Source organism: Clinocottus analis, unplaced genomic scaffold, assembly GCF_023055335.1.
Source record: "Clinocottus analis isolate CAN_PGR_092001 unplaced genomic scaffold, fCliAna1.0.p SCAF_23, whole genome shotgun sequence".
NCBI lineage: Eukaryota > Metazoa > Chordata > Actinopteri > Perciformes > Cottidae > Clinocottus > Clinocottus analis.
Genome location: NW_027175965.1, coordinates 8,735,361 through 8,759,090, shown reverse-complemented (window position 1 = coordinate 8,759,090; position 23,730 = coordinate 8,735,361). Strand labels below are relative to the sequence as shown.

The following is a 23,730-nucleotide window of genomic DNA, read 5'->3' as shown; positions in this document are numbered from 1 at the left end:
CAAGGTAAATAAGGTGGATGGTACACGAGTGCCTTGTTGCATGATTTCAGGATGTTTTTCTCTCACAACAGAGACGAGTTTTCCACAGCAGGTTTAGTTTGAAGATGAAGTCTCATCACAATCCCCCACGCTAAACATCTTAAAGACAAGTTCTGGGTTTATGATATTGGTTATTCCAGGTAAAAGACTCAAGATGAGACATTTTGCCGCAACCAGGCTCACACTATCCGCTTTCTGACCCCATTTCAACAGGAAATGCAGCAGCAGATGCTGCGATTAAGCGAGCGGTCGTTTCAGGTTACGAGTTTCAGTTCACAGCGTCCACGCTGGGCGTGCCGCAGAAATATCTTCCACTCGTGGACAAAAGGCCGTTTGCCACCTGCTCTCGTCCGCTCTCGTGCTAAATTAGCTCACGGTCGGGATCATGTGCACAAAGCGGGATTAAGGAATGAACACAAATCGCCGTGATGCGCGATAGAGTTCAACGTTTTTTGCACGAGAAATGTATTCTCAAGGCCAATGAGTCATTTATTTTTTATCATGACCTTTCTTGATTGCGTCACCATGTACATTGCTCACTGTGAACACTCAAAGACAATTTCCTTTGTGGGGTTAATAAATTGCGTTGACACACTGGTTAATCAACAACAAACGTCAGTCAAGGTCACATCCTGAAATGTTATCGTCTCAGAAGTCTCAACGTCTAATTATGATTAATTCAATTTGTTGGAGGAAAGAAAAAAGCAAAAATACTTTATTTCATTCATTTACAGCATTTGACAGTTTTTTTATTCATGGTGCAAATAAAAGTACAACACTTCAATTTAATGCCGACCGAAAATAAATAAAACCTTTTTGTTAGAAATAAATACCAACCACACAATTCAGCAGTTTGAGCACCGACTTCTCGCTCACTTATTGAAATAGATTTATATATCAGTCCAACGGACTTTCACCAACGGAAAAAGCACATTTTGTTCCCATTGTACCAGATTATTTCAAACCGACATTCAAAGAAAAAGAGGATGGAGCTTCGTGACATTGTCCTCTTGCCTGATGGAGCCCAAAGAAACAACAGCAGTAGTTTTCAGTAAAAAAGTGAGAGAGTAACAAAGTGGATATTAATCCATGGAGGATTTTATCCAAAAAGGTGCTACAATGACAGATTTCTACAAGTGTTTCTGCAGATGTGTATTGTTCTATTGATTTAACTTCACAAGGCCACTTCAAGTTTATTCATTATTAGGTTATCAATAGGCACATCGATTCTGCATTTTAGTTTCTGACTATGTGGAACAATTTACAGCTCGTTGTGCGCAACCCTGTCCTACATTTACTGGAGTCAAGGGTCATGAGAACTGATGAAAGACAAGTAGAGGAACTGCACGTTGGATTAAAGCTCATAAAAGGAACCTGATCAGAACAAAAGGCAGTGTTTCAATGAGAGTAAAGATGTGCGTTCACCATCTGATGCCGGGATTTAGACAAAAAGATCGTTAGATCGTGGCGTCAATCTTCTCATCTAACTCCTGGCAAGAAAAGGGAATAAGTGTATTTTACCAAATTAACTATGAACTCTGCCATTAGGATAATGTGAAACTCCTGAGGTCAAGAACAAACTAGCAGAGCGCCAGTTTTTAAGTCACATCATTTATGTTAAATAAATCTTGGAGGGAAAGTGCTTTTAGCAATAAAATCCAAAATCTGCGGTGCCGCTATCAATTAAATCGATCGGGCAGTCTTCGATTTGCTTGATTTGTCCGATCAACAGTCCGAAAACAAAACATATTTAGTTGTCGTAGAAGAAAAAGGAAAAGCAGAAGCGTGAACGAGCTCAAGACATTTTGACTTTGATAAAAAAATATATTTTCTGTCAAATGAACAAGCGATTCATCAAATAATCCAAAACCGTCAAACTGAAACTCAGTTGTAACAAAATAATGGTTCATAACAGGGTTCTTAAAACAAGGCAAACATGTCGTCTGTGCTGATATTCAAAGCACAAAAATGTGATGTACGTTTGTTCAAAACGATTAAAAAAAAAAAAATCATCAACATCAACGCAGCGGCCCTCTGGAGGACCGACAGTAAAACTTCAAAAACAAACCGTTTGAAATCTTTTTGTCCTCATTTAAACTCTGGTATTTACCAACATGTCCTTTCTTTCATGACTTTACCCTGCGAGGGCTGAGACGGCAGCGCTGGAGTCCGGTCTGTGTCTTCATTCGCCGTCCAAGTGCAGCTTAAGCAGCGTTTCCTGGCGAGAGAGAAGCACGCGGCTTAGCCTTCGACCTGATGGGAGTGTTCGTCTGCATATTTAAAATCACACTCAGCTAATAAACATTTGTTTTGCAGTAAACGTCAAACAAAATAGCTCGTCTGAAATCCCAGAGGAATCTTAAAATGTCTCGTTAAGTTCGACCAGTGGTTCAAAACTCAAAAGATAACCGTCACGTAGCAGTTAATGCATTTTAAAAAGTTCGCCGCTGCTGCTTGTAAACTTTGCTTTGTTTCCATCACAGGTTTGGATCAGTCAGACTGGACGGGGGGAAGATTCAGCTCCTCTTAACGTGATGCGCTGTGTCGACACATTTACAACCCACAAGTTCATCTCTTTAAACGCTGGAGCACAAAACGCTTTCAGGCCATCAAGAGCCTCCTTTCAGGAGACAAAGGCAGGAAATGTGGTGAGAGATGAGAGGAAGAGAGGAGAGGAAGAGAGGAAGAGAGGAGAGGTCTGCAGGCTGCAGTCATCCATCTTTACTGCTTCTGCTGAAGCGACTTCACTCCAGATTTAAAATAATCTCCAGAGCTTTTGATCAAAAGGGTCGCCTGGACCTTTAGGACGCAACTTTGGTCCAAAACTTCAAACTATTGGATCGGCGTGACATTTTTAAGCCATTCGTGGTCCCCAGAGGACGAATCCCACTGACTCTGGTGATGCACTGAATTGTAATGTATGAATACCAATAATCTGATCATTTCTGGGCGATTTTGGTGGCGATTCTTCTAACGGGTTGCTTTGCCTGATCGACAGACGTCTCATGATGTTTGCAGAACTTTCATTACTACAGATCCTCCTCAGGCTTCCTGCCACTGCTGATGTTTTTTAGTTTTTATTTTACTTAAGTGACAAAGATTTTACATTTAACCTGACAAGAAATCAAAACTGTAATTTTTACGTCTAATATTAAAGCATTTAATTTTTAAACGCACTTTTCCTTAAAAAGAATTAATAAAATCAGAGTGCCACAGAGACAATATATACATAGTAAAAACAAATAAAAACATAGTTAAAGCAACCTATAAGAATAAAATAATCTCCATTGTCTCGTCGTGCTTTACAATCTCCTCACCGTGGTCACAATGAATAACGTGCACAACAATGAACACACACATTTGGGGAAAGCGTGACTTCCTGAGGAGGAAACGTGGATCCGGTGACTCACGAGCAGCTGCTTCTCCTCCGAGACGCACGACGCACCGACGGCAGCTTTTACATCACGGTTCTCTCACAAACAGCTCGAAAATTGCCAATAAACATAATTTGTTATAAGAAACATTATATAAAACACATTACAACCAGCTCAGCAGGGGCCTTTGCCTCACAATTATTTTAAAATATATACACTAAAGTACTGTTATTTGCCATATGCATCTATTATTGCTCTGTGTTCATTGTTTTGCACCTTTCACATCTACTTTCATGTTAATAATATTTAGTGTGCATCTCAGAATGTTTCTTCAATATTTCTTATTAAAACTGGATTTCAGTTGGCAAAAAAAACTGTGACCACAATTTCCAAAGAATGCTTTTTGAGATTTGTTTGTTTATTAATTTCATATCCTGATTCAACAATGCGGTTGAGGTTATTTTTATTGCCTCGGGGGAGGGGGGGGGGCAATCTGTTGACGAGCCAGCAGCAATAAACTCACTGCTTCCACTTCTGTCAACTTTGTGAATGATGCTAAATCATCTGCTGGGATGAAGCTGAGATAAAAGTTGGACATTGGAGTCGATCCAACGATAAAGCTCCTCTTTCCTCTTCTAAAGCTTTTCACAATGTGAGCGACGCGGCATCGAGTCATTTTGCTGCTTCAAGCTTCAAAGAAATCCTCTGGAGGTGAAGCCACTTCAAGAAGATGAAGGAACGTACGTCTGTATACAGCACAGTTTATTTATCTCACTATATCCACCCACGTGTGAACTAAACCTCGTCCACAAATACCGTCATATTAATAAAGACGCCATAAACTTCTGTTGTGATCAGATTTGATCGTCAGCAGCCAAACAACAGTCATCAGGATTATAATTCAAAAAGTTGTCCAAACGTCTAACTGCTGAGAGCGACACAGACACAGACGTAAACACACACACACACACAACTCAGTGACATCACCAGAACATGTTGTTCATGAGAGGAAACCTCTCAAAACAAGAAACTGATCTGAGTTGGGCCTTTTTAAAAGAGGAAAGACATTCAAGAGACTTACTGTACTTTTAAAAGTCTTCTTCTCTCATCTTTGAACAGCTGTTTGTTTTTATAGTTTACCATGTAAACAGCTTCCAAAATAATCACACGGTGGAAAATAAACACCTCTTTAAAAGCGTGTATATATATATATATATATATATATATATATATATATATATATATATATATATATATATATATATATATATATATATTCTATATATATATACACATTCTATATATATATATATATTCTATATATATATACACATTCTATATATATATATATATATAGAATGTACTCGTGTTGCTGGATGAATGGTATCTCCTCTCTGACGACCAATGAAGGAGTGTGTGTCTGCTTTTTTTGTGTGTGTTTGTCCAAACTTATTTTACCTTGATGAGACACGTGTTTGGACCCGTGTGCGGCGCCTGCATGATGAGCGGGTCCTGGGACTCTTTGAGGGAGAAGCTCTGCTCGGTGAGAGACTTGATCGGCCTGAACTCCTCTCTCCACCACCACAGAGCCAGTCCCACCAGCAGCACACTGAGAAACACTGACACACACACACACACACACACATTTAAATCACTCTCTGGAGCCTCTTCAGACGTAACAAAGGCCATCTGAAGACATACTGCTCCTCAGAGGACAAACCAAAAGGAGGCTGAATAGAGATAACTTGATTTAACACGTAAAAAACAATCATTCTAATAATGTATTTCTCTTCACACTGAAATACACCCTACATGATGAACTCAGTAAGTAGATATACATGTAACTTAAAACCAACAAAGGCTTGTAACTTGAACGCCTTGCTTTTCTCTTTGACTTTAATTGCAGCTATAAACATGTTCCAAAATGACTACGTGGATGAGTTGCTCTGACTGTTGCATGTCCATGACTCATCGGGTTGTGAGCATGTCGACATCATCGTTATATCCCGAACTTCACAGCAGAAAAATGTACGTTACACTAAACTCATGCAGCAGGGAGACTGCAACCAACAGGGAATCTGAGAGCGAACATTATCTGTCTGTAAAAGATAAAAAGTCAATATTTGAGCCTGAAAACATGCCGGTAATAAACTCTAAAGAGCCAAAGTGTATTTCTGTTGAACCATTTCATTTGGCAGAATCTGTGTGACAGGAAACTGGCTATTTTTAAACACTAGCTTTTTCCAGTGCAAAAACCAGCAACAAAAGGAGATAAGAACAAAAGGTTTTGACAATATCATGACGATAAAAAAGCTTCTCACCGATAAGAGCGAGGATTCCAGCAAACGTGGCGTCTGAAGGGATGCAGCTGAACTTCAGGCTCTCGGTCAGCAGGTGCACAACACAGCCGTGCACACACACCGTGCCGGTCTGACCGCATTCAGATGGACCTAAGCACCCAGACAATAAGTAGTTAGTAAGTAACAGCATTACTGCGACTAAAGCAACGTCACTTTGGAGGAAGCAAAATGTTCGGCCTCAACGACACGGGAACAAAATGGTCCAACTTTTTGAGACTCCATTTCTTTTGAATTAATAAATTAAAGAAAATGTAAATCCCTTTCAAGTGAACCAGATTGCTTCATCTGACAAAAAATAACACGTGCAAACACTTTGTTAAAACAAATAAAGTTATATATGTGCAAAAAATAACTCATACTTGGCAAAAAGATGAGCAAGGAAGCCGGTTGGATCCCTGTTTTCCCCCCCTTATAGTTTCCTGTTGAAGTGTCCTTGAGCAAGACACTAAAGCCCCAGAGCTTCACAGCAGCACAAAGCTCCTTCATTACTAAAGATGGTAAAATGTAGAGAATAATTTCCCCACTGTGGGATTAATAAAGGATTCTTAAAAATGTTTTTATTGTACAATCTGTATACATGACGTCCTGTAGCAGGACCTCACATCGAATCAGGAAAACTCCCCAAATAAGGATAGTAAAACTCCTTTTACAGGAAAAAAAAAAGGGAAGAACCCTTCATAGAGCAACAGAGGAGGATCCTCTCCAGGATGGACAGAAGCAACAGATGTCATGTGACCAGCATGCGCAGCGTAAGAGTTTAGGGTCATTTCTTTTAGTTTAAAAAACTAAACTAAAACCCCCCGTCTCTAAAGCCCTGTAAAGTGTGAGCCGTGCAGGTTTGATCCATGTGATGAATCATACCTTTCGGCTGGAGAACGGGCTGAACGACGACCACGCCGCCCGGCGAGGAGACGTTGGACAGCAGCACTCGCAGGTTGGCGCCGTTGTGTTTGCTCGCTCGGCAGACGGAGCGCGTCGCTTCTTCGCTCCAGTAAACGAAACCCTGAAGCAGAACGGACCGAAAGAGCAGAGCTGTTGTTTGAAAAGGGAAAACTTGGATCAAGTATTCTCATCTACGCGCCACGTGGAGAGGCTCGAGGTCCAACAAACATCTGGAATCCATTTCCTTCCTCAAACCGATAGATGAAAGTTTAATTCGTCAGCACGTTGGTGGATGTTGAGTTTATGCTGAGAAGCAAAGAAAGAAAGGGGACAACTACATAATAAATAGATGTCTTCCTATTTTGTGGTTATGGATTTGTATAGATGGGATTGCAGTTTTAACATTTTGGAAACCGTGCGTGAAAATCCTCCCGCGGCCATTTTAAGTCCCAGCATGCCCCATTCAGACAATTTTTTGACATAAAATACGTAATTTTTCTAATTTTTGAACCGAGCGACACAGTTTTTTGACTGAAACTCCTTCCTAACAGGCCAAGACTTTGTTTTATTGTATTCCTAATCTTTCCATAAAGGTGTCTTATTGACGCTCCAGCAGGCATTTTGGGGGAATCTGGCTCATATCATGCTGGATGTTCATAGTTAGGATCAAAACATTTTTTAAATTGTTTTTTATTTTTGCAGATAATTTCTTTTCCCCCAAGACTTTGCAGAACAAATACATACAATAAACACAAGTATTGGAATTAATTTGGGGTTCCTACGACGACTCAAACAGGGGAAACGAGGTCTGGGGACAACATTGGTTTTACAGTTCAACGGGTTAACGGGCCAGGAGAGACAAAAATATCACTTTTAAACACTCAGTAAAGTAGAAACAGGAAACTGATTTTGAACAAGAGCCAAAGAGACAACCTAGTTTACATGATGTCTTTTAGTGTCCGGCCTGATGTGTTGGTTGCGTCTGTTTGTACGTTTTCTCTCTGTATGTTGTCAATATTACTGAGAACAATAAAAAGGTTATTTAAGGATTAAGAACAACATATTAATAATGGGATTCACATACAATCAGCAAACAGACATTTTCTTTTTGCATTTTAAAACAGTCACACACTTGTTTTGGGCTCCGTCTTCAACACTTGAGGTGTGTGTAGCAAACTGTCTGATGTGTGACTTCTAGGAGGTTTTGCACCTTCAAGGATTTCTAGAGGTTTGATATAAAAAAGGAGTCGAGTCCGTTCTTCCCTTTGTCCTGCATACTGCGATGGTTACGGGATTCCCATCATATATGCCTTGTTGCTTTCATGCTGCAGTATTCAACATTTATTTCACAGTAATGTGCGGCTAAAGCCCGGATGCATTGGCTGTTATGGGAACACCAGCTTTCGTTCCATCATAGAGTTGTTTTTTTAAATTTTTTTTACCTCAAACACAGCGAGTCCGAAGGGCCGGTCAAGATATCCATTAGACTCTACCACTGTTTTGCGATGACGGCCCTCTAGATTTACTCTGGAGATGCTTCTCATGCCCTGGTCGGCCCAGTACAGCAGTTGACGAGGCATATCTAGGAAAAACACACCATTTTTTCCAAAAAATCATCATATGAGCAGTAACATTGAGCAACACTGAGCTGTGATGGCATCAGCTAACTTCTGCTAGAGGCATACATAAGGTTCCTGTTTTTCAAAAAAAGGGGAGCTGAGGGTATTTATCTGCATAGCCATAAACACTTAGAGCAGAGGCAGCCAACACATTGCCAGCTGGCACCTTGTTGCAGCAGCGACCACGTGAGTCGCCCGCAGTGACCACGTGAGTCGCCCGCGAGACGTAATCTAAAAATCAAAAAAAAAAAAAAAATTCGGCAAAAAAAAAATTCGGCAAAAAAAAAAAAAAAAAAGTTATCAACCGACCGTGGTCACGTTAAAACTCTGCTCTGTATCGCAAGAAGCGGAGTTCCGCCCCAACACGGGCACGAACAGAGCACACACACACACACACACACACACACACACACACACACACACACACACACACACACACACACACACACACACACACACACACACACGCTACATTAAGCTAACAGTATTTTAAGCTACCAGCTATCAGTTTTAAAGCCCATCAGTTCTCGTTCATGCGGGTCAAGACAAACAGGCTGCAGCCTGCAGCTCCATGAACAACGTTTCTGACTCCATCGAGAGTCTCTGGGCGCGAGAGGAAACGATGATTTTAAAAGTTCACCATACGCCGTTAACAGGCTGCTGCGCATGCGCGACTCGCCGATTCTTGTCATTTTGATAAAAGCGATCTCTGAGGTCTTTTCTGCTGTTGCGTCTTTCATCAGAAAACAGAGCTCAGCTCATTAAGCATGAATTGAGAGTACGTATCAAATCTACAACCCTGTTTTAAAAAGATGTGTAGAGGAAAGCTGCACACTGAGCCACTGATGCAACCTGATGCTCACACATCTGCACTTATTCTGTTTTGTTTAGCACAAAAATAGCTGATTGATTTCCACAATAAGCTATTTAGTAGTAACTAAATATTATGTGTTTTGCATGGATATAACTTTATTTTCTAACAAAGTGATAAAACATTTTTTTCTACCATCATTGTTGTGGAAATTGTTAATAATTACTGTGAGGAATAATTAACATTGATATGTGATCAGACAGTTCACATATAGTAAAATTAAGAAGGTGATCTGTGCAACTTTGTTGTTCAGGAAGTTTGTATCAAACACGTAGCCCTTCGGATTATTTTGTACCTCAAAGTAGCTCTCGGCTTCAAGAAGGTTGGTGACCCCTGACTTAGAGCATGTTTTAAAAAAGTCGCTTTCCTTATCTCTGTGAAATGTCAGACGTACCCAGAGAGAGAGCGACAGGCCGGCGGAGTGAGGAGACGACCAGAGCCGTCCTGTCGCTACCGTCCAAGCTAGCTCTCTCGATCTTTGGGGCGATGCCACACTGAGCCCAGAAGAGGAGCCTAAGAAAACAGACACAGCAGAGTGAAAAATGCTGTTTTTTGCAAATATATTCTTGCTGTTTTTTAAAAGGTTCTTGTCCTGTCTGTTCCTCGTGGCTTGCCGTCTGCGTCTGTAGCTGAAGTTAAGAACAAAACGTGTCGCTTTCATCACTCTGCAGCTGCCATCTGTTGAATGTATTGTACGTTTGTACCATATCACCCTTCCGTGGGTAAATATATTAAAAAAAAACATATTTTATCTAACCACATTTTACTGGAAGTGAAGCCGGGGTTAAACCTTCAAAGCAAACATTGTAATCTGAAGACCACGACTAAACAACACGACATCATCTAACGACAGCAGTCAGATCGTATATGATCAATGGTCATAGTCCAGCTGACTCGAGTGCACTGAACCGCCTCGAGGATGTTGTTGACTGTTGGCGAAAAGGAAACACCTGGACCGTCCTACCCCTGCAGAGGATCCACAGCCACCGCCGAGGGATGGTCCAGTCCTGTGATGAGCCGGCGCTGAGCCGAACCGTCCAGCAGGCCGACGCTAACGGAGGCGCTCTCCGTACTGGTCCAGTAGAGGAGCTGGTGGATCCAGTCCACCGCCAGGCCCGACGCGGAGCCCTGAAACGTCAGCACCAACTCCGAATCCTCCGTCTTTCCATCCACAGAAACTCTGGAAAAACATCCAAGTAGTTTTAAAAATCAGTAACACAAAACATGGTTTCCAATCCATCCAACAATACATGACTGCATCCTGTAAAGGGTTCATTCATCTCTTCCCATTGTGATTGTAAACTCAGAAAACTCACCAAATTACTACAAACATGTGTTTTTTAGTCCGCTTCAATATCCCAGCGATTACTTTTATTCAATAAATCTGTTGGTTAATATGTCAAAAGACTTTCAGTCAAATGTACCACACCCCGTACGGGAAGTTTGCCTGGGGAATAAAATGATTCACGTGTGTGACGACACACAGAGAAACTATGTTAGCAGGATTAGCCACCACCCTTTAGATTCTTCTTAGTGAACAATTATATCAAAAGAAGACTAAAGCTCAACGAACCAGGAGTTTGTGTCTCTCCATCTGTCTGAGCGCAGATCATAAGATCAGAAAGAGAACTTGTCTGAAAGCTTAACGTCATCATAATAATATTAATAATGATAACAACAACAGTAATGAAAGGCAGGGGTGAAATCATCTCTGGGGAAAGTTTTGGGCTGCATCAGGGGAAGTGGGACAAACTCCAGTTATCTTGTTTATCCTGCTGCCACAGCTTTTTGACTGTTTTAATGATTGTTCTTAACTGTTTGTTTTTTCTTCCACATTATGTTTTGACGCTTTTATGTGAAGCCCTTTGAACCGCTTTGTTGTTGAAATGTGCTACACAACTAAACGTTCCTTTCCTTTGCGTTTGTGAGGCGATGTAAAAGCGGTGTGTGGTGGCGTCGGCTCGGTCACCTGTACACTGAGCCTCGTCCGGCCCAGTACAGCGTTCGATTAGAAGCCAAAGCCGCCACCGGGCCCGGTCCCAGTACATGTGGCGCTGGTTCCCTGCTCTCAGAGCCGGTGATGCTGATCCATCCTATTCCTCTAGAAGAGGTGAAAACCAGTTGAGCCTCATCCCCTGGAAGGAGATGCAGAAGAAGAAAAACACATACAGTTGTTCATGTGTCACGTCTGAAGATGTCCTGAACTTGTGTTACCGTCTTCATTCAATGCTTGTTGTCACATGTCATGCTTGTTACTTGATGTACTTATTCTGACACTGTGTGCCAGTAATTGGCGTGTCGGACATGTTTTGCTGTCGTTTTAATTTCCTTAATCCCAAACGAGTATCAAACTAACATATTGTGGCAACGAGGTGCGCAGTTTTATTTGTATTGCGTGTATTTTATTATGGTATGGTTATGAGGCACAGGTGCAAAACAGCCTGGAAGGTAATGAAGCATGGCCGACGGGAAGATGGCACAGCTTTTATTGCTAGCAAGGCGCGTGTATTATCATAAAAACGGGAACCTCACCTAAAGACATACAAACGGCCCTGACTCTGAGCGCGTAAAAAACAGGATCTTTCATGGAGATCAGTCATTAAAACTTTATAATAATAATAAAAGAACATGGAAGAACCACACTGAACAGTGATGCTAGTGTTCTCTTTCAATGAGTCCAAGTGCAATAAGGTGGAACAGGGTTTGACTGAAAGCACTCAAACCAGAACAAACGCGTTGCAGAATACAGAAAAAATACATATTTACGTGCAAACTTGTAACATGCCGGCGTCAAAAATGAATAAAAATGTCAATTTAAAGTTTGTGCAAACTGCGAGACTTAAAAAACAATCCTCATAGCTGCGATGAAGGGATTTTTGCGTCACGTGTTGTGTAGTCTCATGAGGTAGGCCTTGAGGTATTTTCCTGCCCCACTCGTTCCATTTTACTTCTTACAAACAGAACAGACACAAGCAGGAAGGTCTTTGGCTCAAAGTCAGGATCTCTGTGGTAAGGTAAACAACTTTTCAATGGCGGCGCCGACCGGTTCCCAGATGCTCTGATAACTTGTTTCTCACCTTTGGCCTTGCACTCTCTGGTTGTTGGATTCATCCGGTAGTCCTCGTTGCAGCGGCAGGTGAGGCTGCCGTTCGTGTGAACGCATAGCTGATCACACACGTCGCTCTCGAGGCACTGGTCGACATCTAGACGAAGGAACGGACCATTAAAAAAAGAGTTTCGAGGATGCACATGGAAGTACGGTTCCTGTTACTCGACAGTAAATAGGGTGCGATAGGTCAGGTCAGGACAAATCTCTCTGACTGCTGATGTCAAACAGGTACCAAGCTGCTCCATCAGGCTGCTGCTCACCCTCACACTGGCTGTCCCCGACCAGCCTCATGTTGTCGGGGCAGTCGCAGTGGAAACCCAGCGGCAGGTCCACACACTGATGGGAGCAGCCGCCATTATTGACCCGACACTCGTTCTGATCTGCAAACACAAAACATTACATCGCCGTCAGTGGATTCTTACAAGAGCAGCATGATAAATGTGATGCATACATACAAAACGGTGTTTTTTGAGTTACATGCATGGCAATGAATAGTTTCTGTCATATTCAGGTAAAGTGCTGTATCTGTTGCTCGTTCTGGTCACATGACATCCTCCTCTGTTGCTCTCCTGAAGGTTTCTTCCCTTTTTTTCCTATGAACGGGGTTTTACTCTCTATTTGGGGTGTTTTTCATGATCCGATGTGAGATGTCATGTGTACAGACTGTAAAGCCCTCTGAGGCAAATGTTGTATTTGTGATTTTGCACTATACAGAATTGAAAAACGTAATGGCATCCTAAGTAAAAAAATAAAGTGTTCAGATGTGTTTAAAAACTAATGTTATATGAAAGAAATGTACATAGACCAGAGATGAGTCTCATGAGGTTGGTGTCATCCGCAAACTTCAGCAGCTAAAGATGCGAGAAGCTTTTCTGTGAAGTAGAGTCGGTATGGAGCGGCGCCACATCGCCCTCTGCTGGCGAGTAAGAGCAACTACTACGTCTGAGACCTGACCTCCACGCCGCTCTTCTCCCGCTGCTTTCATGTGAACGACGAAGCGCAACAACATAAATAATTTTAAAGGAGAGACTGAAGTCGTGCACCACCGCCTTTATCTCGTACGCTGACGTCAGGTGATGAAGATCATTTATTTATGGCTTTGTGCACGGAGGCATTGTCACGATGGAACAGGAAAGAGCCTTCACCAAACAGTACAAAATCCTCTGTATGCAGCATTATTAAGATTCCCCTACATACCAAATAGAAACAGCCTCAGACCCAAAGTGTTTGAATGAGATTGTCTACATATTTTGCATCATGTACTGAGAAGTGAAGCTGTGTCACTCACCACAGTCGTCCTCGTCGCTGCCGTCGGAGCAGTCCGGCGAGTGGTCACACCTCCAGCTGTGGCGGACGCACTGTCCATCTCCACACCGAAACTCAGACGCCGCGCACGCCGGAGAGTTCTGCGGGCGCGGTCGGGACAGACTACACAACCGCGGAGCCTCGTCCCGTCCGTCTCTGCAGTCGCTTCGCCCGTCGCACAGCTTGTTTTCGGGAAGACAGACGTCAGACGGCCCGCAGGAGAAAGAGCCGGAGGCTTTCCTACACGAAAACGGACCTGTGAAGAGCGAGAGGCACAAGTCACATCAGCAACTAACTCTGTAAAGCTCTCAAAAAGTTTTTTTTCACATTATATAGTTCGTGAAATATTCATTCAGACCACTAACATCAGAGCATATGTAATCCCTCTAGCTCTAATCCCACTGCATCCCAGTAAGACCACAAACTGCACTTCTGAGTGATGGAAAGTACATTTTGTTCTTCCTACATTTTCCTGGCTGCCGTTCAAAGCAGCGACTTTCAGGTCTCACATCTCGAGTAAAACGGCCGATATTCAAACCTGCTGGCATCCCCCACATCGACAGTGTTCATGTTTAATCACAGAGCTTTCTCTTTGCTAAAGTTACGCAACTTGTGGTTCATGCTCAACACCAAATCCCTCTGGAATTCAATTAAAAAGTCTCTAATTACTTCATCGGGATTAAAAGAGCAAAATCTGCAATGGTATTTTTCGCCAAACAGGGCAGGAAAATGAGACAAGAGTCAGTTATAATCGGCTAACACTGCATTACACAATACTGTATGTTGAATACGGCAGTGTAGGGCAACACAATAATTAGCGATGGTGATTGTGTGACCCTGCTCAGACTTTGATGTGTTGGTGAAGCCACTGATGCATAGAGCAGAAACTGCTTTTCTTTTCTTTCATCTCTTGTCTGAATGTTTTTTTTTTCAAGTTTTACATGAAGCACCGTGAATTGCCTTGTTGTTAAAATGTACTTTAATAAATGAACCTGCCTTTTCTCGTCTCATATGACTACATAACTATCAAGGAGTGCCTTTTTTTGTGTGCGTGTGTGTAAATGTTCTCACCACAGTGCTGTTCATCTGATCCGTCCTCACAGTCTGCGTGTCCGTCACACACACTCGGTCTCGGGATGCACAAACCATCGCTGCACCTGAACTCCAGCTGCTGGTGGCAGGCGGGCAGCGGACGAACTGCAGCACCTGAAACTTGTAAAAACAGACAATTTACTGTTAATGTGCAGTGTCACTCGATAAGAAAGGCATCGCAAAAGACAATATAATAATTCCATAGTAGCCAAAAGGATATAATTAATCTATAGGTTACATATTGTATGCTATGCCTTGTAAAAAATAATATGTCATTACAGAAACAAAATATATCATATGTCAAACAACAAAAAGACATGATCATCGTCTGATATGTCATGTGGTGACATAAAGCCTATGAGGTAATCCTGAAGGTTTTATTTTTATAAAATAAAACCTCTTAACTAGAATTGCATCACACTGTCTGGACCTGAAGAAGTAACCAGCTGTTTAAAATGTTATTTCAATAATTGATCTCAGAGTTAACTCACTGAGTTACAAAGCTAGATTGAAACAGTTTCACTTACAAATGACTGTAATTATAAAATACATATGTAACATAGAGATGCTTATGTAAATATGGTGTAGCATACCCATTTACACATGAAAATGCACGATGTCACGATGGGGCATGCATGGAATAACTCTTCTTTTTTAATCTTTTCTCGTACGTATGCAACCTGCAACGTTACACATGTGTTAAGCCACGAGGAGAACATTGCAAGTGTTTCTCAGAAGTTGGTCGTGTGTTTGCGTGGTTCATTCAAGCTGACAGGTCTGCTCGACCGTAAACTTCCACCGAGTGCGTCCCTCCGTTTACACACGAACACAAACCTTTAACACACGCAGTTCTTTATAAAGTCACACACTCACACGTAACTTCAGCAGCTTACCACGAAAAGGACACCAGCTTAAAGGCGTGAGCAGGAGGAATAACCCTGCAAGGTGTCCCATGCTCGATGTCCTCCACGGCTGCATCGCTCGCTCGCGCGCGGCGCAGAGATATGACGCAAGAGCTGATCCTGCCTGAAGGCGAATACAAAGCTCGAGGTAGTTTAACAATTTAAATTAAAGTCGCCTCTGTTTATTTGTCCTTTATTTTATTCATGCGTGTTATTTGTTTAGTTGACGTCGAAAAATTTGTTTTTTTTATAATTATTTTTGTTATAACTTGGATAGTCGTTTTAATTAACGTTACGTGATACGAATTACGTTTGTTTTCCTCCCTAAACGTCTTTTAGCGTTTTTATTACGCTGATAAACACTGAAATACTCTGAAAGTCAGCATGACCTTGAAACTCGGACAACTTTCTCTCACTAAAAAGTGTACTTTCAAGAGTAGTTTCCTGGTACTGAATATATTACACAACGTCTTGGATAAACAGTTTCTGTCATACAACTGCTCACCTTTAAAGTGTTTTATTCGGTAACTGTTGTCATCAAACGATTTATCAGCATATACTGAATGTCGGAACGAGCTGTTTGCTGATTAGATCTAATCTCAGATTGAAGTAGCTGCTGTTGGATAGTCACTACTGCCTTAAACTAAAGACGCCTTTGAGATGTCAGTGGAGGAGTCTAAACAGGTTCACACCTGTTGAGATACATTTAAATAACCTGTGCAGGTGTATTAATGCTTCGTTTGACCTTGCAGCTGTGAAGGTATGTAGTTTGAAGATTATAGTGTCTCATACTTTACTTAAAGACCCGTGGGTTGTTAAACTAAAAGTATGATCGTAAACTCAGTGCGTGTACCGACTGTAAAGTCACTGACAAACCTTTTAAGTGTCATTTTACCACACAAAAAACAAACAATTGTTTTATAGTGTTTGTTATTTCAGTTCAATGGGATATAATCCAGGGTCCAACTCACAAGCAACAACCAGAATAATTAAATGACAAGTAGACCTCCTGATTTCATATTTCATGTAATGGGATTTTACCTTATTTTTGTTTTTATTGCAATGCAACTGTTTCAAGGATTTGTAAGAAAATATTTAATATTTGTATGACCACAATAACCACAGAAATCCTAAATAGAACATATTTTATTCACAATTTGTATTGTACAACCAACACACGCAGGGCTCAGGCCTCCACAGCAGGTTGTTGATGTTGAGGGAGTTAATCCGGCTTCTCAGAGGTACGGCTGGTCTGTGGAGAGTGCTGGCTCCTTATATACAGCACCCGGGGTCACTGGAAGCTTTGGGACTTCAGCAACTTCACTACAAGAGATCAGGAGGGTCAAGACCATTACGACCTTACTTAAATATTGACTACAAATAGAATGTCACTTACAAAAGGAGTACGTTTATGCAAACAAGTTGTTTAATTAACTTCACGCTGAAGCAGCGAGAAACATTAGCACATGACACAATACCTTTAAGCATCTTTGGAAGGTGTCTGATCTTTTACAATTGGTTACTTCATATAGCATCTATAAATATAGCTTCATTAACACAATTTCATTATTATTGTTAACATATTACTCACATTACTGCCATAATAATTAGCTTACTTAATGTCAGTATGGCATGTAGAACAATATTTTATCTTATCAGTGTGCGATAGTGAAAACTCAACTGTTTGTAAACAATAAAGTTCTATCAAAGAGAATTGACTAAAGTTTTTAACAAAAACTACTGCATGAGTCAGTGTGTGTGTGTAAAAGCAACATTCATTCAACAATCATTCTTTAATAAATAGTAAATAAAATATAACTAACGAAAGCTTTGCGCTGGTTAGTAAAAAAATATTTCACAGGGATTACATCACTGAAAAAAGGCTGAGAACCACTGCTTTAATCTAGCGGTTCAATACTTTGTAATAATCTGAATAATTACTGTACATAAAAACACACTGACTGAATCCGTTACCTGCCAGCCGATAGCGCCTTCTGAGAGGACATGACGACTGTGGCCGGTACAGACTCTCTGCGTCCATCTCTTGTGAAGTAGTAGTTGCCGGCATACTTGTGGCTCGGGCCCACCGGCAGTTTGGGTGGTGCCTGCGTCCTATAGAAAACACACTTTGATCAGAATGTACCTGTATCTCTGCAGGTACTTCCAGCTGAGTATTAGAATGGATTTTAGTGCAGTTTTAGCAGCGCCATTACTTTCTCTTTGCCAGGACTGTGCATTGGTTGTGTTAATTGCATCTCTCTCTCTCTCTCTCTCTCTCTCTCTCTCTCTCTCTCTCTCTCTCTCTCTCTCTCTCTCTCTCTCTCTCTCTCTCTCTTCTGATTTAGACTGGACCACTTTTAGGCAGCAAAATAGCTGCCATAGTGTTCACCTGTGTCAAGGCAGTAACCTACATCACAATGCCAATTAAATATCACTATTAACTGGGTTATGTGTGTTGCAAGAAACGATACAAGTGTCTTTGTCTTTCACTTGTGTGGAGAAGTTGAATGAATACAGATGCCTTAATAGTTTCTCAGGTTAACGCTAGTGGAGGAAGTCTTACCTCTTGGCAATCTCCCCATATCTCAGCTGCAGTTTGCCTTGCAAATTTTGCTGGAAAAGAAACACATTGCTGAAAAACACACTATAAAAACACATACACTGGCTAGTTAATCATCTTTCTTATGCAACGTTAGCTATCATCTAACACAGGCTAGGTCTTCAAAGCTAACGCTAGCTAGACTTTGGAACTCCTGCCGGTTAAATTAGTCATGTTAAGAATTTTCTTTTTGCGAGAAATAACCTAATGATAATGTATAAAGTCTTCCACAATATGTGTAACGTTTGTCTGGAGTTGTGGCTCTCACCCCTGATAACAAATTTCGGAGCCTCTGGATGATTGTGGTAGCAGTCGCCATGTTTGCTGTTGTGAAGGACACTGGACTTCTTCTGCGACGTGAAACAGCGGTTCTCTGCGCGCGAGCGACACCTCGCGGTTAGAAAGAGAAACTGCAGTTTTTAAACGATTATTCGTGAAACTTATTCAACCACTGGGAAAAGTACTTGTTTGATATTCATTTCTATGAAATGATATATATGGTCCTTTTTTGTATTTAGTTATATGCCTTGCATGTACCAAATAGATTTGTTCCATTGTTTTTACCATTTATTATTTATATTACTTGTTTGGATTTTTTTACTATATCTCTTGCGTGCACTTTACCCTGTTTGCTGCTGAAATCCTGCAATTGTCCCCACTGTGGGACTAATAAAAGGAACATCTAATCTTATATATTACAGTTCCACTTGGAACGTTATCTTATCTGAAAAACTTATTTTCTGTATATTGTACTTACTACTATTGCACTTCTGATAGGATCCTAAATTGCATTTCGTTGCTCTGTACTGTGTGGTGAACAATAACGTACACAAAACACCAGTAGAGTCAGATAAAGGATGAGTCAAAGAGAAATACAAATTTTATTTGTTGCACAAGAAAACACAGTACAGGGCTACAACGCCGGTATACCATGCAATCAAGTATTACAGATGTGTGCTCGTCTCATGCAGCATGCACTGAACAGAGAAGTCCACACGAGAACACATGCACATGTACAGGAAGTTTGACCTGACAGTTTGTTCTTCGAGAGCAAGTTTAACACCAGCTGAGAATCTATGCTGAGCTCCAGTTTTTGTTTTAACCTTACAGCCTTTGGAAGTACGACTGTTGTATTGTATGTGTTATGATGCATTCTTTAAATATGGAGCCTTTTACAGTACAGTTTAGAGTACAGGTTGTACAAACATACCTCTAAGGATATTTTTAAAAACATCCATCTGCAGCATTACTTTCCCTGTATGACGTTATTCATGAAAATGTGCACATGAAACCATATTACAATGTCCACATGGCACAGAAATCCCAGTTGAAATCCAGTTGTTACCTTTGTTTACTCTCATCTTTGCCCAGGTAATACAACCTTGTTTCTTCTTTACATCAAAGAAAACGTGTATTTTCAAAAAAACAGTGACTTAGGTGCATGTAAACACACGTGCTGCTTCTTAGCTTGGTGATAAATTACTCTTTCTGAACAACAAAACAGCTGTCATTCCTATGACTGTTTTCTTTCATGGTATCAAAGAGGGTAGCAACATCATACACAGCCACAGGATATAAAATGTGTGTACAGTACATAGCACGTTTGTTTGTTGTAAACAATTCTGTCACTGCGAAAAATAACGGAGCCATTCAGCGACATATTCTCTCCGTGTGGATCACGGACGTGACGAAAGCGCCCTGTAAAAGGTCGTCGTGAGATTTGAGGACGACGAGGGACTTAAAGAACATCAGCAATTCTGATGCTTTAGAAATAGGAGAAAATTGGTACAAAAGCCACTGACAAATAAGACAATATATCTAAAAACTTGGGAAGTACATCCAAAAATACTAACAGCTTATTCCCTCACGCCAGACTTCCAAAAATCCTGGTGCCTGAAATTGTCATTGTGCATATCAAGTCCTTCAACACATGAGAATTATACACATCCTTGTTATCAAAATATACATCAATATTTGTACAGTACAAAGACATAAAACATTTGTTTAAAGAAGCCCTGGGTTTGGATTCAATGTAAGGGTTTCCCTCTGCCATTTTCAATTTACCTTTAACATTCACTTACAAAATATATTAGTGCACGTTTCCCCTTGGTGTAAACATCACTACACAGTAACGCAGGTGGGAACAGATCCTGTCGGCATGGTGTGTCTTCCACGCTCGTGTGTAAAAACAAAGACGAAAGCTACCGTTTCAGGAAAAGATTAAAAAAGAAATACACAATGATTCAACACTTTTCCAGGTACAAAACATCTTATAATAGGAAAAAAATAAAGATATATTTCCCTTCAGGGTTTTGAAGACAGACTTTGACTTGGGTGCTCAATGTTTTCCCTACAAATCGCATGCTTTGAGTAGAACCAGATGTGACAGAGCTGGTAGAGTCATGCTGAATCTGTCTGCAGATGTCAAAAAGTGGGAAGGAAAAAAAAGATAAATGAGATATTTCAATGATATGTCATCACACCAAATTTATATTGAGTCGCAACAAAGCAGAGTGACATAATCTGTAACATCCAGGACTTCACCCTCAACCTGATTTCTCCAGAATTAACGTTACGATACAAGTGTGGAAAAAGAAAAACACACTTGGAAACGTCTTTTTGAGTAACGGCTTCCCGGCACTGAGGACGATGCACTGATATCGTGGCACAAAACGCCCCTTTTGAGTCAGCTCTCGCCTCCATAACAGACTGTTTCAGTGTAAAATATGACCGGTCTATGAATTCACACTGCAAGGAACATGTTCAACAAATGAATGGAAGAACTTAATTTCTTTTTACGAATTTGAATAAGTAACAGATTAAAAAAAATATACATATATATTTTTAATACATCTGTCTTCCGTCAGACAATTATAATTCAACGCTGATGCTTTCCACATCTTTCATGAACAATAGTTGCAAGATGGAAGAGTTCCAGATGTGCAAAGCTTCCCAGTTTTAAGTAGCTATCAAACTGCAGCAGTTTTTTTTTCCTGCATGCTAATTAGTGCTAAGTAGCATTGACAGCTTCTTCTAGGATCTAATGCCAAAGCAAAGACACACACAAAAAAAGTGTATCGTACTGACAATAGATCAAAAAATACTCGACTCAACCATGTTGCTTACATTGTGAACCAAAGGTCGTTCTTAAGGTCGTGGAGATCAATATAACAGCAGTGTTACATCATCGGAAACGGCACCGCTCAGATGTAAACTGACAGAAAAAATAACTTGTACCTTTTGGTCCGACAACAATTACGCCCAGCATTATCAAACTGTGACAATTCATTCAAAAAATAGACATTTATACAAAACAAAAAAAAACAGTCCAGTCAAAAGACATAAAACCACATTTTATGGATTAGAAAAATGCTGAGCTTTGGCGATTCACCCAATGAGAACTTCCCTCTTGCCCTGTTACCAACTCATTATAGTCGACAAAAGTAATAAATAAGACCAGAACGCCTGCAGTGCCTTGAGGCAAATATTTACAAATAAAAAATTCAAGTAAAATCTTCAACTTCTTCTCAGCCAGAATTTGTAAATGAGTTTACAACTTTCTGAACGACTTGAAAGAAAAGATATGAGCAGTTAAAATGAGTGCAGTGGTGTGTTGTCACTTCCTCAGATGCCCTTTTGGTGGAGTTTCCTCTGTGGATAGTCCAAACTGAGGACCAGCGGAGGCGGTTTCTGCCGCCGGCTTGCAGCTCTGGTCACCAAGAAGAAGTCCTGCTTGTTGTGGCTGAGATGAAGCGACGCCCATCTCCAGCTCTGGCGCGTCGATGGTTTCCTCTCCGTCCGAACACGGCTCCCACTCGTCCTGCTCGCTCTCCGTTGAGCCCTGCACGGCAATCTGGGGCACCAGTGTGAACCTCCTCACCAGCGGCACTTCCAGCTCCACTTCTATGCTGGTCTTGGGTCGAGTGACCACCCAGTTTGTCCTGTGCTGCTGCTGCTGCTGCAGAGTTTGTGCTCCTGGAGCTGTGGGGGTCACTGTAAGTGTGTTGCTGCTTTTCTCCTCTGGCTCGTCAAAGCTCACCTCCTGCACCGCCTCCTGCTTCTTAAAGGAGTCTCGGCGCTCCGACAGGTTGAGCTTTCGCATCACGACCAGCTGCTCCGATCGGTCGAGCCCAGAGTCCCTCAGCCTCTGGCTGCCGATGTATCCCCCCAGCCGGCTGAGATCGGCTCCCATGTAGGAGCCTCCGCAGGAACCCTCTGCCTCCGAGTCGCCCAGCAGGTCGGCCTCGCAGTAAAACGGCACCTCCAGCGTGTGCCTGCGAGAGGTGTAAGACTTCTTGTCGCCGTGGTACACGCCGGACAGCTTCTCGGCCGACTGCACCCTCTTGAGGAGCGGGGACCGAGGCGGCTCGGCGCTGCGGGGCCGGACGATGTGCCGGACGATGGTGGGCGGGGACAGGGTTTTGCCGTGGTAGCCGTGAAGGGTTTTGGCGAAGTTCGACAGCGGAGAGGGAGAGCGCTGCGGAGACAGCGGCTGGGTGGAGGAGGAGTTGCAGGCCAGAGGCGACGGGGGGATGTTGCTGGTGGACTTGCGGCGACCCACCTTGGTGTAGCGCTGCGTGCTGAGTTTGGAGCCCAAGCCGTGGAGAGAGCTGGGCCGGATGTGTGCGGCGGGGGAACTGGGAGAGCTGGAACAAGGAGACGTGCTCTGAGGAGAGTTATTTTCTGGGAAGCAGGAGGAAAACAGTTTCAAACATTGTACCCCACAAGTTGCAGAAAACCTCAATATTTTTGCAAAAGACGCTCAAATTGGGACCATGGATGTTATGAGATTTAAAATAAAGCCTCGTTCGAGTCAAGAACTACAAGAAACGTGTCATTTCATCGTGAATAACGAGCTCACCAAAGGCCTGATGGTCGGGGGCGGGGCTCCGGCAGGGCGTTGAAGGGCCAGGGGAGAGGCTGTGTGTCGGGGAGCCTGGGAGACTCTCGCTGGAGGAAACCGAGTGGTGGAGGCCGGAGTTGAAGCTGCGACTGCTGTGCATCACGGTGCTCTGCTTGGACAGCTTCTTCAAGATGCTCCGTCGCCTGGAGGTTAAAGGAACGAGGGTCAGGTCATGTGGTATCGTGGAGTTCAGGGAGTTCGGCAGTGGCACGGATTCAAAGCTCAGGCGTATTCTGTGTGACCTCATGGATCTGCAGAGTATTGAGGAATAATTATAGCATCCTGAATTTAAAAAAAATACATACTACTGATGAATAATTGTTGTGGTATTAGTAGTATCGTCCAAAAAGCTGCACTGACATGTATGTTACCACCATACCTCGCAGTGTAAGTTGCTCTTTAACACTGGGGGAAGACAGAGCACTGACATCTGCCAACATTCACCAGTTACCAACCTCACAAAGTAACCAAGACAAGAGTAACACCGACCGACAACCAAAGCTCAAGTTCTCACCTGTCGTAATTATCTCTCCTCTTGCTCTTCTTGCTGCGACGAGCCATCTTGCCTTTGTGTTTGGTCTTTCGAGCTGGACCCACTTTGATGGACGTGTTCTCGAGCGCTATGGTCTGAAGCGCCACCTTGCTGCCGCTCTGCACATTTCACAGGAGGAGCAA

At 42.1% G+C, this 23,730-nt stretch overlaps 3 protein-coding genes across 5 annotated transcripts in view; all 3 read right to left on the bottom strand.

Moving 5' to 3' along the window:
- Window positions 1-766: 766 nt before the first annotated feature.
- On the bottom strand, window positions 767-15,612 carry LOC137793600 (low-density lipoprotein receptor-related protein 8-like). The gene is made up of 13 exons (XM_068589866.1): window positions 15,545-15,612; window positions 14,631-14,771; window positions 13,543-13,815; window positions 12,515-12,634; window positions 12,223-12,348; window positions 11,115-11,280; window positions 10,110-10,325; window positions 9,540-9,658; window positions 8,098-8,237; window positions 6,635-6,776; window positions 5,735-5,863; window positions 4,872-5,032; window positions 767-2,257 (listed from the first exon to the last, which is right to left on the bottom strand). Exons 1-13 carry the CDS (start codon window positions 15,603-15,605, stop codon window positions 2,222-2,224), a joined length of 1,830 nt encoding a protein of 609 aa, XP_068445967.1. The 5' UTR covers window positions 15,606-15,612; the 3' UTR covers window positions 767-2,221.
- Window positions 15,613-16,684: 1,072 nt separating this feature from the next.
- Window positions 16,685-18,497, bottom strand: ndufa7 (NADH:ubiquinone oxidoreductase subunit A7). The gene is made up of 4 exons (XM_068589492.1): window positions 18,421-18,497; window positions 18,117-18,166; window positions 17,528-17,665; window positions 16,685-16,876 (listed from the first exon to the last, which is right to left on the bottom strand). The coding sequence occupies exons 1-4, from the start codon at window positions 18,469-18,471 to the stop codon at window positions 16,789-16,791; spliced, it is 327 nt and encodes a 108-aa protein (XP_068445593.1). The 5' UTR covers window positions 18,472-18,497; the 3' UTR covers window positions 16,685-16,788.
- Window positions 18,498-19,003: 506 nt separating this feature from the next.
- Window positions 19,004-23,730, bottom strand: part of mast3b (microtubule associated serine/threonine kinase 3b) — a 29,049-nt gene continuing 24,322 nt past the window's right edge. For all 3 annotated transcript variants that reach the window (XM_068589489.1, XM_068589491.1, XM_068589490.1), the window contains 3 exons: window positions 23,570-23,706; window positions 23,014-23,198; window positions 19,004-22,835 (listed from right to left, as the gene is read on the bottom strand). In XM_068589489.1, coding sequence (XP_068445590.1) covers window positions 21,769-22,835; window positions 23,014-23,198; window positions 23,570-23,706 — 1,389 coding nt within the window. In that variant the 3' untranslated portion in view covers window positions 19,004-21,768. The remainder of the gene's footprint in view (window positions 22,836-23,013; window positions 23,199-23,569; window positions 23,707-23,730) is intronic.